Source organism: Notamacropus eugenii, chromosome 1, assembly GCF_028372415.1.
Source record: "Notamacropus eugenii isolate mMacEug1 chromosome 1, mMacEug1.pri_v2, whole genome shotgun sequence".
Taxonomy (NCBI): Eukaryota; Metazoa; Chordata; class Mammalia; order Diprotodontia; family Macropodidae; genus Notamacropus; species Notamacropus eugenii.
Window position 1 is genome coordinate 379,199,319 of NC_092872.1, and position 15,074 is coordinate 379,214,392.

The 15,074-nt window shown below is 40.1% G+C and overlaps 1 protein-coding gene across 2 annotated transcripts in view; it reads left to right on the forward strand.

Moving 5' to 3' along the window:
* The window catches only part of ADAMTS2 (ADAM metallopeptidase with thrombospondin type 1 motif 2), a 448,064-nt gene that overhangs the window by 381,708 nt on the left and 51,282 nt on the right, over positions 1 to 15,074 (forward strand). For both annotated transcript variants that reach the window (XM_072630735.1, XM_072630736.1), the window contains 3 exons: positions 1,501 to 1,614; positions 7,461 to 7,606; positions 11,112 to 11,287. In XM_072630735.1, the coding sequence (XP_072486836.1) occupies positions 1,501 to 1,614; positions 7,461 to 7,606; positions 11,112 to 11,287 (436 nt within the window). The remainder of the gene's footprint in view (positions 1 to 1,500; positions 1,615 to 7,460; positions 7,607 to 11,111; positions 11,288 to 15,074) is intronic.

The following is a 15,074-nucleotide window of genomic DNA, read 5'->3' on the forward strand; positions in this document are numbered from 1 at the left end:
GATTTGGGGTCCTCCTCTTTTAAAAAATATATGTGCATATATTTACTTATTTAAAATGTACATATATGTATAGTTTTAAAATATATTTATGTGTACATGTGTATATATACTTTTTAATATGTACATGTTTATGCATCTATATATAAACATTTTTTGGACATAACTATCATTGACCAGTGTGAATGTTTCTATACAGGAAGGTCAGAAGGCAAGGATTGCATATGAGGCTTTGAAAGTATAGCTTGGTGGGGTTTTTTTTAAGTATACATCACTTTTTACATGGTGGTAACCAATACTGACCTTTTTGTCTACATCCTATTCCTACGTTCACATCTTCTGATGTGGACTTTATGGAGTCCGCTAACCCATACTGTATGGGCTAGGGGGAACAGCCAAGGAGTTTGGACCACCTGTGTAGAATAAAAGCAAAATTTTCTCAGTTTGAGACCCTTCCTCTGGGACTCTGATGTTTCATTGGCTCAAAGAACACACTGGATCAGATTGGACTGGATTGGATTGGACTGCATTAGAGGTTTCCAACTCTCCGCTCTGATTCCAAACACAGCTTTCTTTGGCTCTATTGTCCATGCCTGGTTAGCCTCGCTGGTTGGAGCATGATGCTAATAAGACCAATGTCTTGGCATCAACCAGAAGGTTTCTGCCGGTTCCACAGCCGCAGACAACTCTCCTCACCGCAGCTCTGTGCCATAGAGTATCTTGAACCACTAGAGGATTTGGCAGGAGCAGGAAGAGGAATTGCCACTCCTATTAAAGCCCGATTGAGGGTAGCATTGTCTTCCATAGAAAAAACAGAAAATGACCCAAATAAAGAAACAGTATGGTATAGTGAAAAGAGCACTGGACTAAGCCAGGAGACCTGGACTGGAATCTCTGATGATGACTAGCTATGTGACCTAAATTGCATCATTGATATTTATTCCATCACTTTCTTAAATCTTGACAACCAACGAAACAGTAAACCAAGCCCTGATTTGTAGCATTTGCTGATTTTCAAGGTGTAAATATTCATAATAAAAATTTAACTATCAACTCTAATAAACCTGTAACACTCCCAACTATATTTATTTCCTCCTGAGGAAAATGCTTTGTAAACCATTATAGAACTAGAAGTTTACAGCAATTTAAGGCAGTGGTTCAGACCTCGTCTCAGACATTTGCTCACCTTCTAAGGTTCTTTGCAGAGAATCATTTACTCTTCCTGTCCTGGCCTCTGAATGTGACTTTGTTGAATCATATGCTTTATTCTGCCTTCCCTCAAATCCATGTGTTTTTAGACTTGGGAGACAAGACCTGGGTGTGAATCCCAGCTTTTCTGCTTACTAGCTGCATGATGCAGGGCTAACCATTTAACTTGTGAAGACTTCTGTTTCTTGCTCTGCAAAATGAGAACAGTGGACTACATGGTCTTGAAATCTTACGCAGCTCTAATTTCTATATTCTAAGTCCCTTTCTAGCTTTAACAGTTTGCTCCTGTTTTAGTTCCGGACCTTTGATCCTTGCAAGCAACTATGGTGCAGCCACCCTGACAACCCCTATTTCTGCAAAACCAAGAAGGGGCCACCACTGGATGGGACTATGTGTGCTCCAGGGAAGGTGAGTAAACAAGCTGAGCACCAGAAGGGAGAACATCTGGTACACAATGTTCCCTGTCATCCCTGAGGCAGGGTAGGTTTTCACCATTCATAAAAAGCATGGAAAGATCACAGAAGCACAAAGCGGGGCCCAGAGCTATAGACACCCAGAATACATGCTTACCAGGAGGAGGGAGTACAGTGTTTGCCTTTAGTTTCTAGCAGGAGTTACGGGGCATGTAGGTAGTGTGGCATAAGGGAAAGATCCCAGTTAGAGTCAGAAGAACTGGTTTTGAATTTCTTCTCTGATACTTACTAGCTGTTTGACTTTGAGCAAACTCCTTCACCTCTAAATCTCAGTCTCCTCATATGTAAAACAGGGGTACTTAGGCCCTGCCCTGTGGTCTTCACTGGGTTAGCTTGAGGCTCAAAGGAGATAATGGATGATGATGTGTTCTGCTACTTTTCTTTGATCCTATCTTTATAATTTACTCCTTAAAAAAAATCTGCCATTCATGTGTTAATCTTAAGCTTTCCCTAGTCCCCATTTCCATAGATCTTTGTTGTTTTTCAGTTGTTTCAGTTGTGTCTGACTCTCCATGACCCCATTTGGGATTTTCTTGGCAAAGATACTGGAGCGGTTTGCCATTTCCTTTTCCAGCTCATTTTTACAAGAGGAAACTGAGGCAACACAGAGATAACCCATTACAAATAACCAGAAATTCATAAGACTGGCTTTATCTTTTTCTCCTCGAGTCTATCTAGTGTGAACTGTACATGGGTACAGATGAGTAAGTAAGAGAAGTAGAGGAAAACTGGGATTAACACATAGAGAGTGAAATAGAAAGATAGGATTGAAGAAACATGATAACAGTACTTCCCATGCACACAGTGTTACGGGAAGTATTTGTTTACAAGGCTGTTATATTCTTTGAGCCTCATTACAACCCAGTGAGGGATTATTATCCCCCTTTGGCACATAGCAAAACTGAAGTCCCCAGAGGTGGCATGACCTGCTCGAGGCTGCGCAGCTAGTGTCTCACCAGTCATTCCTACCCATGGACATCTTCCCATCTGCCCTGATGATGCCTCTCTTTCACACTTGGAACAGCACCCTCAAACTGGACCGTCAGATATCATATTTTACCTCTCTGAGACAGTTAATCTATTCAGCTTTGGAACCCCATTTTGAGACTGAGTCCCCCTGACTAGTGAATGAGCAAGTCTAAGTTCACCTGACCACCTATTTCTAATAACCCCCAAATAGGCTTCATATCCTATACAGCCATCTTATCATCTGCCTTGCTACCACATGCAACCCACTCTGTGCTCTCCCCCACCTCTTGTTCTGGGTACAGTAATGACATGGTGGGCGACCATTGCTTCTGGAAAGGGCATGACAGTCAACTGCCCTATGACTCCACTCCAAATCCCTGTGACTCCCCAGAACAAAACCACCTTTTCCTGACCACCACTCCCCTGTATGTGAGGTCTTTCCCTATTAGAATGTAAGCTCCTTGTCTTACTTGTATATTTGTTTCCCAGCGTTTGTGCCCAGTCCCTAGCATGTATTAGATACTTAACAAATGCTTTTTCATGATTCATTCAAGACTCACTTTCGTCTTGAAAGCTTCCCCCTCTCTTCTCCAGCCTCTTGCACAAAGGTCTGTACTTGCCTATTTTCTCTTGCTTTCAGTTCTTTGTGCAAGAGGAGTCCCAATGAGCTATGAGCTCCTTGAATTGAAGGCAGGGTTGAGGCTCATTCCCCACAGTGTCAAACCACAGATGAGATATATAGCAACATGCTCCATAGGTTAACTGGCTACTGGGTTTCCCTGAAGCAGAACACAGGTAAACCTTTCCCTCTTCTTCTTACTGGCCTGCGGGGAGCTGAGTGGCTAGAGATAACAAATTAGTGATGGTGGACAGCATGTTAAGTGATCCTGCCATCAATGCAAACCACAGCCCCACCACACCTTAGTCATCCTAAAATCACAGAGAGAGAACTGCAAGGAACCTTAGAGGCCATCTACTACAACTCCTTCATTTTACAGAGAAGGAAACTGAGGCCCCAAAAGGCTAACTGGCTTACCCAAAGTCAGAGCCAGGAGTTAAACTCCAGGAATTTCAGATCCATGGCTTTATCCATAATACCATGCTGTCTGTTATTCTTTATGAATTGCAGTGGCTATAAATATTTATAATTAAGGCCAACTATTTTTTAGTGATGAGCCTTTTGACACTTAACTGATCTGGTCCTTACATGACACACCTCCAGTCCATTTCCCAAGCTCTTATCCAAAGACTTTTCTAGTTTGGTAGGACTTTTCAGAGCTTACGTATTCAGATGGTATAACCTTTGAGAACTCAGAGTCCCATTCATACCACACAACAGGGTATCAGAAGAGAACTTTAGCTGAGAATTAGGAAACACAAATGGTTTAAACTTTTTTCTTCTTTTAAAGTCTCCCTAGACAGTAAGAACTGGGTCACATGGGAAATTTGTCTGACCATGAAATTTATGCCATTTCCAAAGCTTTAATAGATAGAGATATGCAGGATAATTTGTCACTCCAGGAGCTCTTGCAGTTTCATATTTTCTAACTTTCCATGAAATCATTAGGACAAAAAAAACCTGTTCTAGAGGAAGGTACTTTTTGTATGAGGGAGAATGTGCTTGGATTGAAAAAGCCTTGGTTTCTCACCTACTGTAAATTAATACATTCTGGAGGTGGCTGTGAACTTGAAAAGTCAGAGCCCATGAATACAACCATCTAGTTTAAACTAATTGTGTGCCCATGACGAGTATAACAAATTGTGCCCCTTCTCCATCTTAATGGCATGACTTGAAATAGTAGATGCATATTTTTTATCTTTTCCTATGACCTTTACCTTTGTGCACCTGAGAAAAGTGCCTAATCTAGTTCACCTGCTTCACCCTTGTTACTGGTATTCATTCATCTGTATTTAGTATATATTGAAATGCTCTTTGATTTTCCTATATTCAAGATCAAAGAGCATTTCAATAAATACCCTGTACAATTCATTCTGTACTATACGTTCATTCTTTCAACAAACAGTTTATAAGCTAATTTCACAATGAATGAAGAAGAAATAAAGGCAATTATTAAGAGCTATTTCACCCAACTATATACCAATAAAACTGACAATTTAAATGAAATGGATATTTACAAAAATATAAATTATCCATATTTGAAGAATAGGAAATGGAGTATATAAATAACTCTACTAAGGAAAAGAAATTGAATGAGCCATAAATGAACTCCCAAAGGAAAAAAACTCAGGACTAGATAGATTTACAAGCAAAATTTACCAAAAATTTAAAGAATAATTAATCCCACTATTACATAACATGTTTGAAAATTAGGAAGAGGAAGCATCTTGCCAAATTCCTTCTATGACACAAACATGGTTTTGGTACGTAAATCAGGAGAAAATTAAAACTGGAAAAGAAAAACTGTAGACCAATAGCTCTAATAAATACAGAAATGATACTTAGACAAGTTGTACTCCTGCTATAATTATATTAAATTTAATATTCCATGGATAATTGCATAATTGGATAAAATAACTGCTTTTTGAATTAGGCAAAATTATTAAGATGTGAACTCATCCTTTGTAGGTTCACTGAAAGTACCTTCAGCAGAGCTCCGGGACAATAGGGATGATATATATGCATCTCATCCTATCTCCACATAATTTAAAAATTTCCTCTATTAGGTCTCTATATTTCAAAAGCTTTTTTGTTCCATTAGTATGGATATTGTAACTATTTGGCATGGTGGCATCTACTGAAAACATTGTTCTTAGGAATCATTTTTATGCCTTGGTAATCATGAGCAGTAGTTTGATCTAATTCTAGTAGAGTTGATTAGTTGAGGTTTTCTGGATATTTTGTATTTGTATTTATAATACTGGGATTTGTCATCTGTCAGAAATCAGTCAGACGGCAAGCATCTGATTTTTAATTCTAGCCATCAGGTCAAGTCTTGCCAGATATTCGAGAGGTACTAATTTTTTTCACCCTGCATTGATCTGTTACATAATTTCTGCTATCCTCTTATGTAATCTACATTATCAGTAAGTCCAGGGTCCTTAAGGATAACCTTTCTGGAGTTTCTGATGACAATTGGTCCTGAATTGCCATTACAAACCCCCTCTCTTTCCACAAACAGATCCATATAAGTTGGCTATTAATTCATTGTTTCTTTATTGACATATTATTGGCTAAGTTTGTATGGATATAAACCACAGAGGACCTTTTGGTGTTTTTCTTGAATCTTAGCAGTTTTATAGACTCCATCCAGAATTAGTCTTACAGTTATTTCTACTACCATCACCACCACCACTATTACTTAGCCCAAGTAGGACAGGAAGTGTGTAAAGCCCTCAGGAACAAGGACCCCTTTTAGACCATGGCAGTATGCCCTATCAGTAAAGATTGGTCTGTTAAGTTTTAGATCTGCCAAAGAAGATACTTTCAGAATGGCATTCTTGCTTTGTCAAGCTCAAACCCCAGACTTAGCCTGGAATACTTCAATACATCTCTCCTCCCATGTAGACACTTCCTGTCTCTGTCTCACTTAGACCTAGCTTTGTATGTTTCTTCTTACATTGAATTTAGACCATTCCTTTGCTAGCCCCCATTACCTAGTGAATTGTGAATTGAACTGCCCTTAGATCTCACTTCTTTGTCACCTGTATCTGTCCTGTATCAGTTGTCAGAGAGGTGAGTTCCTGTCCAACTCACCAGTTTAATGCAATTACCATTAGGCAGATGCCATATGGGGAGGTTCTGGCCTTTCTCCCTCCCAGCTACAACTTCAACTTAGCAAATGGTTCCTTCAGCAATTCCCAGGATGAGTGACTCTTTTGCTAATTTATCTCACAAACAACAAATCTCTCTGCAAAAGGTAACAATTCCATCATATGTTTCTTAAATATTTTTTGGCTAGCACCATGCATTCAGCTGTATTCTTGGCTTCCATGGGACCTGACAATGTCTTGGCTGTTGAAACTGATTGTAGAAATTTAAACTTGTCTTTGACTTACTTGTTAAGAAAAATAAGTGGATTACACTTGTGCTGGCCATCTGTGTACTTACACACGTGTGCAGGCAGCAGATTTTCCAGCCAGGTAATAAGACCAAAACAGATATCCTTTTGATAGGCCCAGAGGAGAAGGATCCGGTATCCAAAGCCTGGCATCCTGTCATTCTTATTGTACTTACTGGAATAGAAAGTACAGTGGATCTGTACTCAGAACCATGTTCAGGGCTAGTTCTGCTGCTTCTTAGGCCTGTGTCCTTTGGTAATCTCTTTTCCTATCTGGGCCTCACTTTCTTTGTCTTTAAAATGAATCAGTTTGAGCACTAATATTCTGTAGTCACTCCTAACTCTAAGGTTCTTTATTCTGTATTCTCTTACAATTCTAACATTCTGTATTCTGTAGTCCATTTCATCATTAATATGATATGTTCCAAGGTTCCTTCCACTTGTAATATTCTAACAATTCTCTTCCATCTTTAACATTCTATATTCTAAGCACCCTTCTGACTTTGACATTCTATGAGGCTGCTCTGGTAATGTCTTGCTTTTGAATATTTCTGAATAAAACATCCATTGAAAAGGTGAATTTCAGAAAGATTATCTATTTCTTTGATCAGGAATTCTCATAGCCAGAGAATTGCACTTGTATAAATATGAGAAACAGGGATATATCATTATTTTCTACAGGAAAACTAGCTATATCCAACAAGAATCCAAGGCCATGTGTCTAAAACTTCAGCATTTTGGGAATGAGCGATGTCTTTCTTCATGTCTCTCTCTCTCTTGGATTCTCTTCCAGCACTGCTTTAAAGGCCATTGTATCTGGCTGACCCCAGACATCTTGAAACGGGATGGAAATTGGGGTGCATGGAGTAAGTTTGGCTCTTGTTCCAGGACCTGCGGCACTGGTGTGAAATTCAGAACCCGCCAATGTGACAACCCACAGTAAGTTGGCTTTGAATTAAAATACTTTCACGGGGTATGCTCGATAATGGAGTTGCTATCAGAGGATGATGATTCTTTTTTTTTTTTTTAATATTTTTTCCAGTTACATGTAAAAACAAATTTCAGCATTCTTTTTTAAAAGTTTTCAAGTTCCAAATTCTCTCCCTCCTTCCTCTTCCCCCTCTTTGAGAAGGCAAGCTATTGGATATATTTTATATATATGTAGTCATACAAAACATATTTCCATATTATTCATGTTCTGAAGCACAGGCAAAAAGAAAAAGAAAGTTTAAGAAAAGTATTCTTTGATCTGCATTCTGACTCCAGAGGATCATGATTCTAATGAGAGTATATTCATATCAGATTATATTCATATCAATATCATATGAATATATTATATTCATATCATATTCATATATGAATATCAGATGGTATTCATATCAGATTATATTCATATGTTCATATGTAATGCCTATCTTAGATTATATTTTAATCTTACAGCAACCTCTGTGACTTTTATAGGACAGGTAATATCCCCATTTTGCAATAAGGAAACTGAGGTTCAGGCAGGGAAAAATGCCTTCCCCAAGATTATTTCAAAAGTGACTACTGTTATTAATAGTAATTCACATTTTGAGAGTGTTTTCAAGGTTTACAAAACACTTCCCTTACAATAATACTGTGGAGAAGATGGTACGTCTTTTTTCCCTTTTTATAGATGAGAGGCCTAAAAAGTATACATTAAGCCCAAAAAGTTTAAATGATTCGCCTAAGGTCATGCAGTGGGTCACAGCCAAGACTAGACCCAAGCTCTTCTAAGAAGCACTGAAGGGTCAAGACTGAAAAAAGTTTAAGAAGCCCTGTACTAATTCCCTTTCCACTAGACCACACTTCTTTGACAGAATTACCTCTCTTCTGCCATCACTGTGCTCATCATTAATGAGATTCCATGGACCACCCTCAGAGTAAAGGGTCCTACCCAGGCACTATATCCAAGGAATTGATGGATCCCTGCCTTAAAGGAGCTTTCCGTCTAGTTGAGATAAGTCAGGTTGAATTGGTGCCAGATAAGATGATAATAACACAGATCCCAATAGCTCACATTTCGATAAGACTTTTCAGTTTTACAAGCCTCATGGTGCCCCTGCAAGATGGGGCATTCAGGTATTACTATCCTCATTTGTCTAGGGGGAAGATAGGGGGATGATTTTCTTTACTTGTGGTTTCATCAGCATATAAAACTTCCTCAATCCAGTGTGGACAATTTGTAGTCTTAGGGAGTTGCCTGGAGAAATGAGAGGTTAGGTCACTTGCCCAGAGTCACACAACCAATATGTGATAGGACTTGAACCTATCTTTTTTACTTTGAGACTAGTTCTCTATCCATGACACCACTCTGTCTGTCATTCTCCATTTTACAGATGAGAAAACTGAATTAGAGAGCAATAAATTTACTTAGCCAAGGTCACATAGCTAGCAAAAGCCCACACTTGAACCCAGGTTGTATGTCTCTGAGGCTGGCACTTTTTTCTGTTCCAATGCCTACCCCTTAATGAAGGACTCTGAACTTCACTGAGTGAGTCACTGATTATGAGAGGGAAGAAGTTTCACCAGAAGAGTAGAAGGTTCTCCTTTCTGGGCCAGGGAAAGGCAGGCATGACAGAGGGGGCTGGTGGGTCAAAGATCCTTCTTGTGAGTCAAGCAGAAACAGGCAAAAGATCCTGGTGATTTAGAAGCCTCTTGTCTGAGTCCTTCAATTTTATTGCCTCTTAAACCCTGGGCCAGGGCAAAGGAGTCTATCTCCTCCTAGCCTGTCCCCACCCCAGGTATAATATGGACCAAGAAACAACTCCTCTGATTCTTCCAGAGTCTGAACAATTTGCGCCATCTTTCCCACATACTGCTGTCACCTGAATCTAAAATACAGTTCATCAAGCTAAAGGAATTCTTAGAGATCACTGAGTCAAACTCCCCTGCTTCCCATTTGTTGTTGTTCATATTACTTTTCTGATATTCTTGGGTAAAAATACAAAATTGTGGCATTTGTTCTTTTAAAAGGAAAGTGTTGATATGTGGGAGCAAAATGATAGATTAGAAAGAACCCCGTATTGGGAGAGAGACCAGCTGGCTCCAAAACTCGTGATTTGGGGCAGCCTCCCTGAACCTCAGTTTCCTCCTCTGTATATGAGGCTGTTGGACTAGGGATTCTTAATCCAGGATAGGTTTCAGAGGTTTTATAAACCTAGATGGAAAAAAATTACATTTTTATTTCAAGATAATTGGTTTCTTTTATCATCTCATATATTTGTGTTTATGTTGTGTTAAAACATTTTGAGAAGACGTCCAGTGGATTCAGGAGGCTGACTAAGGGGTCCATGACACTAAAAAGGTTAAGAACCTCTGGACTAGTTGATATAAGTCTTTAAGCTCTGAATATTGTTATCTAGCTAAATGGCACAGTGGAGAGAGTGCCAGGCCTGGGGTCAGGAAGATCTGAATTCCAATGCAGACCCAGACATTTGTTAGCTGGGCAAGTCACTTAACCCTGTTTGCCTCAGTTTCCTTATCTATAAAAATGATCTAGAGAAAGAAATGACAGACTTGTCTAGCATCTATACCAAGAAAAGTCCAGATGAGTTCACAAAGGGTCAGACATGACTGAAAAGACTAAACAACTACCCTTCTATGCTCTAAATATTATCATTCACCATTACCATATGACTATTTTAGACCACTTCAAAATACCCAAAATGAATTCCTCTAAAGATGTGTTAGTTCCATCTACTCAATTAAATTGTAAGCTGTGCGAAGACAGAGACCACATGTTTTTAAGCATAACTCAACTCATAGCTGAGCACAAAAAGGACTCAATCCCCCTTTTTTGTTAATTGGTAGGTGGAGTAGCCCTTGCTACCTTATTAAATGCTATGAATAGCTTGTAAATTATAGGTCAACTACTATGTAAGGGATCTTTCTAACCAAACTTCATATGTATTTTTGTAACATGACAATTACATGGGTGTTGTGGCCAAATCCACCTTCTTATGAGAGGCAGCATGGTGTAGTGGATCGACAGCTAAGCTTGGATGGGAGTTCAAGTATTGCTTCTGTCACAGAGTAGCTGTGTGATCATGGGCAAGTTACTTAGCACTTTTAGTGCCTGAAGCAACTCTAAAAATTTAAGTTAGAGACAAGTTGATGATCTGCATTGGTGGAAGATATTTTTCTATATCAAAACTTTGGTAAACCAAAGAAATCACAAGTGCAGCTCTGCCTCCCTTCCTGCCCCCCCCCCCAAAAAAGAATCTATCTGTTCAGTGAGCCGTGAATTTACTCCAAAGTCTTCAGCCACTTCATGCATCTTGAGAATGGAAAGTGATCAGTTTCATAGCTACAAAATCATGGTGACCAGTTTTAGGGGTTTCTCACCCTGTCCCCAAAGTCTTCCCACCATTGTCTTTCATTGGTGCTATAAGTTGCAGAAGTTTTTCTTTCCTTCCTACAGCCCAGCCAATGGAGGCCGTTCATGTGTGGGGCTCAGCTATGAGTTCCAGCTGTGCAACACGCAGGATTGCCCCAATGCTCTGGATGACTTCCGAGAGGAACAATGCCGCCAATGGGATCTCTACTTTGAACATGGGAATGCCCAGCACCACTGGCTACCCCATGAGCACAAAGAGGGTGAGCCTGGATGAGGGCATGGGATGGGGAGTGGCCCAGGGAAAGCTCAGAGAAAGCACAATAGAATCTCTAAGGGAGAAGGGACACTTATACTATAGCATGGTCAGGGTGGGAAAGAGCCTTAGAACACAGAATGTTGGAGCTGAAAGAAAATTTACAATGTAGAACATAGAATGGCATATCCTAGTGGTCTGGCAGACAGAAAATGCATCAGGTTGCAGGTTCAAATCTTGGCTCTGTCACATACTAGTTGTATGAACTTGGATGTGTCATTTAACTCCTCTTGGCCTCAGTTTTCTCAAGTGTAAAATGAAGAGGTTGGACTTAATGGTTTCTAATGTCACTTTCAGCCCTAAGTCTTTGCTCTCCTGATCCCATGATGCTCATTAGATTTGGGGGCAATGTTAGAAATCATCCAGTGGTCCAGCCGAAAAAAGAGACATGTTCTTGTACTTGTCAGAGAGTAAGCTGATGGTCACATTATGTCAAGAGGTAAAATAGGCTGGAGATACAAATAGGTATGTTCCTGGACTTTAAGATGGAGTTTAATTGAGTTGATATTTAGTAAAGACCTATTAGAACAGCATACTAGATACTGGGGAAGGTACCAGGCTAAATCCCATCATACATGGGGTAGCTGGAGTGCCCAAGGCCATTTAGACATCGGTACAGGCTTTCTTCCAGCATATCAAGTCTATGCCTCTTCTCTGCTGGATAGCTGTCTCTAGCTCTCCAGCCTCTGGAACACATTATAGCCCCCTTTTTAAAAAGAATCCAAGTCCAAGAGTTTAGCTCAGGTATATGAATTGGCCCTGAGCTTCACCATCAGTGTGCTGTCACTGAGACAACAAGGACTTGGAACAAAGCCAGTTCTTGCCAGGACTGGTATCCAAACATATAGAAACCATTCAAAAGTGTCCAGGACCAATCAAAACCTTGTCCAGGAAATTTCATACTGGCTACAACACTATTATATGATAAGTGGATTGGAGAGATACAATACAAAATTCTCTGACAATAGCCTTCCTTGAGTCTGTAAAGGAAGACCATTACCAACAGAGGTCATCTGGGAAGGCTTCATGGAGGGCATGACATCTGAGCTGGTCTTTAAGGGACTGGCAGGAATTTAGCAGATAAGGGTTGAGAGTGAATATTTCAGCTGTAAGTAGGAGTACATGAGCAAGGAAAAGCACAGGGCATGCTTAGGCAGCATATATAGAATGCATAGAAGTAAGTAGAATGAGATAAGGCTGGAAATGTAGAGTGGCCCTAAATTATGGAGGGTCTTATGTGCCAAACTAAGCAGTACTCAAATGAGTGACACTAGGCAATAGGGAGCCATAGCTCAGTAATTTGAGAAGAAACAGTCAGATTTCTGCTAAGGGAAGAGTGATCCAGCAACAGTATGAAGGGTGAACTGGAAAGAGTATAAAGGGCTAGGACTCATTGGGAGGATTTTGCCATAATTCAGGCAGGTGGTAATGGCAGTCTGTGCTGAGGTGGTAGGTTGCATAAGGTATAGAGAGTACAATTCAAATGCAAAAGGTTGAGAAGATTAAACCAACAGATCTTAGGGATTCATTGGATGAAGCATCTGAGAGTATGGTTACACCTGAGCACGCAAGATCTCAATGTCTAGATTAGAGAGTCTCCTGGGCAGGAGATGAAGGATGGGATTGGGGATGGGAACAGTGATAAAGCTGACCTAAGAGGCCTTTACTTTGTATCCCTAACTTTGATTTTCTGGGTAATTAATAATTTTATTAATTATGATCAGCAAACAGTTAATAAAAGGATGGCCATTTGGCTTTCTCTCATAAACCAAAGATGAAGCTTGGAGGCCTCTCCATGCTTATATGTCCTTAGAAGAGTGGGTATTCCTGACAGGTAGCAATCAACTTTGATTGGTTAACAATTAATGAAATAATGAATATTATAATGAGTTGGGACCTATTTTAATGAGAGGCTGGAGGATATGACTTTGATTATATCATTCTTAATATTCTCTACCCAGACTACCATTTCCTGCCCAGGGTAATCTAGATAGTGGGATCGACCCAGCACCCAAGCCTGTCTAAATAGAACACGATGGGCTGGAATTCACCTAGATTAAATTCTCTTTGTATGTTTTCTAGTGGGGTGGAATAAGAATGGTCTAGGTGGGTATCCTTAGCTTCTATAATTCCAATATACAGAGCTGGCATTTTGGTCTCAACCTCAAGCCAGCTTATCTCCCTCCGCTTTTCAAACCTTCATCTCTCTCTGCTCACCTCTTTCCCTTCCTTTGTTTCTTCACTCAGTCCTTCTAGTAGGAGAAAGCCAATATGTTTTTAATCACTCTCAATCTCTACCTAACACTTTGCAGTCCAACCTGTCTTCAGATGAACTGTAATGTGTGAGAGATCTTTACTGGTGCTAGAATAAGCAGGCATAGCTCTGACGCAACCCCCAGTGTGGAGAAGCATTCATCATAAACATTGGGTATGGCTCAACTTGAAGAATCCAGCAGCTTGTCTTGGAATTATAGGATCCTGTTATCTTGGAGTTGGAGTTAAAATGGCTCTCAAAGGTCATCTAGTCCAGCCCATATCTGAGCAAAAGTCCCCTCCATGTCATCTCTGACTACATTTGAATACTTACTATTGAGAACTTACTACTTATTAAAAATTTATTATTACTTAATTATTGTTAAAAACTTACTACCTATTAAAGCAGACCAATCTACTCTAAGATAGCTCTAATTGTCACAAAGTTTTTCCTTAATTTGAGTTAAAATCTACCTTACCACAATTTCTATCCACTGGTCTTATTTTGGTCCTTTGAGGCCAAGCATAACAAGACTAAGTCATCCCTTTCCTGTCATAACCTTTCAGAATTATGAAGACAAGGCAGTTCTCTAGTTAGTCTTCCAGATGGAGTCAGACCTTAAATAGTCCTAACAAGATCCTGTCCTGGACAGTCAAATAAACTGACTGAGCCTCTTGGCCACCATATTGTTTAGTCCCGGGCTTTGACACATGCCCTTACTCAGAAGGCCTTGGGTCTTGATTCCCTCTTAGATCTGGCCAACCTAGACACTGTAAAATGGGTATTGGTAAAGAATATTCAAGTCTAGCCAGAAGCTACTGCTTTGAGGATAGGGTCATGATTCTAAATTCAAGGGAAGGAAAAAACAGGGAATTTCCCCTGCAGGAGAACTTCTTACTACCACTTACTTCATCCCCTCCACCAAAAAAATACACATTCTCTAACCAGGAGGCTCATGTAACCATTCAGATTCTTCATCAGATTCTCTAGGGGTCCAGGTCTGATATCCATAAAGACTCTGTGGATGTTCATGGTCTTGGAATGGGAGTCAGGTTTTCATGGAGATTTAAGGAAGCCTGGCTTCTAGATGGTGATGAAGGCTGAATGATGAAGAAGGGATTTGAGAGGCCTTACACCATCTAGAAACACTCCTACAGGTTGTACTTGACTGCAAATCAGTTGGAGCTTGCTGATGAAAACTCCAATGTGCCATCTTGTGGCTTAGCTTATACTGACAACTTGCACCATTTACCATCCTGGCCTGGCCTGCCATGAAGAAGGGCTCCATTCCTCTGGTGCTTCTCCTACAAATGAATGCCCAAAGCCCAAGACAGATATCCCAGAATCTCAGAGCTGGAAGGGGCTTGGGAGTCTACTTACTTCAGTCTCACACCCTAAGAAGAAAATTCCTCAAGAGCTTACCTGACTTCATTCACCCTCTCTGATGGCAAACCTCCAGGGACAGGGAGCCCACTGGTTC